The sequence below is a fragment of the Lottia gigantea genome (genome assembly GCF_000327385.1).
Source record: "Lottia gigantea unplaced genomic scaffold LOTGIsca_13580, whole genome shotgun sequence".
NCBI classification, from domain to species: domain Eukaryota; kingdom Metazoa; phylum Mollusca; class Gastropoda; family Lottiidae; genus Lottia; species Lottia gigantea.
The window spans coordinates 1-1174 of record NW_008707545.1 but is presented as its reverse complement, the minus strand read 5'-3'; the positions used below and the strand labels follow the sequence as shown (position 1 = coordinate 1174).

The following is a 1174-nucleotide window of genomic DNA, read 5'->3' as shown; positions in this document are numbered from 1 at the left end:
CATGGTTTTTATAANACAAGGAAACTGGTAGCCCCGTCACACCGGACTGCGACCATTTACGATCTAACGACTACTAGAAATGGTCGCCGGCAACGTGACCAAAACGTGAGAAAAAGTCTCTTAAAATTACAAAATCTACAAACAGTCGCTGATGTTCACCAGACTTTCACTCGTCGACCGAGATTAGAACCAACGACCATATTTTATGCACAAAAGTATGTCGATTTTCAAAAACTCGTTTTAAAGCTGGCATATAGTGTTCTCGAAGGATTAGTTGGGACTACCTTGGTACATGTAATTTTTGTAGCTTTTATTTATTTATTGCCTTTCAGGTGTGAAACCATACAAATGTGAGAATTGTGGAAAGTCGTTTACTCAACGTTGTTCGTTAGAATCCCACGGCAAGAAAGTTCATGGTTCCGACTTCCGGTTTGAATATAAACAACGACGGAACAAGATGTATGTATGTGAAGACTGTGGTCATACGACACCTGATCCTGAAATCCATTTCATCCACCTGAAAGAGAATCACCCAGGATGCCCAGCTCTTGTCAAATGCCATGATAAAAGACAATTTAAGTTTAACGACTCCAGTAACACGAATGTGCTTCGACCTGTCAATTAGGTCTGACGCCATTTTGATGAGAAATTGAGTTACTTCCCTTTATAAATGTAGAAATGAGCGGTCACTCTGATTGGTATCATTGGTCATCCAGTACCTTTCTGCCTATTTAAGGTCACTCGTGGTTGTTATTAGCATTCTATTTACACGGGAAAGTTAACCCCTGAATGTCTAAATTGAAGAGCCAACAAGTTTAATTGAAACTGTATTCAAAAGTGCTAAATGTTGATCTTGGTTTTATATGTTTTTTTCCGAGCTTGTAACTTAGTACCCCTATTATCATTTTTGAACTCTTCGCACATAACGAGATTAGAAGAATATATTTAAGAAGAGAGGGGTATTTTTGTAGCCCTGCCTGTCACTGCATCTTACCATTTGGCTAAATCAAGAAAACCTGAAAATTTCTATTTTTTTCGTCTTTTCCTAATTCTTGTCTATATCTTTTATTTCTGTGTATATAGCTCTTTGATTTCTCACGGTTATTTCTCTAAAATAATCATTGTTTGTTATTTTTTTGATATGTTGTTTTTTTCTGTTATTATTTTTTAGTCG

At 36.7% G+C, this 1174-nt stretch overlaps 1 protein-coding gene across 1 annotated transcript; it reads left to right on the top strand.

The window, feature by feature from the left end:
• Positions 1-328: 328 nt before the first annotated feature.
• LOTGIDRAFT_71114 (hypothetical protein) lies at positions 329-535 on the top strand (the record flags this gene model as incomplete). Its single annotated transcript, XM_009049426.1, has 1 exon — positions 329-535. A coding segment is annotated over one exon (207 nt), but the record flags the coding sequence as incomplete, so codon positions are not given.
• Positions 536-1174: the final 639 nt, after the last annotated feature.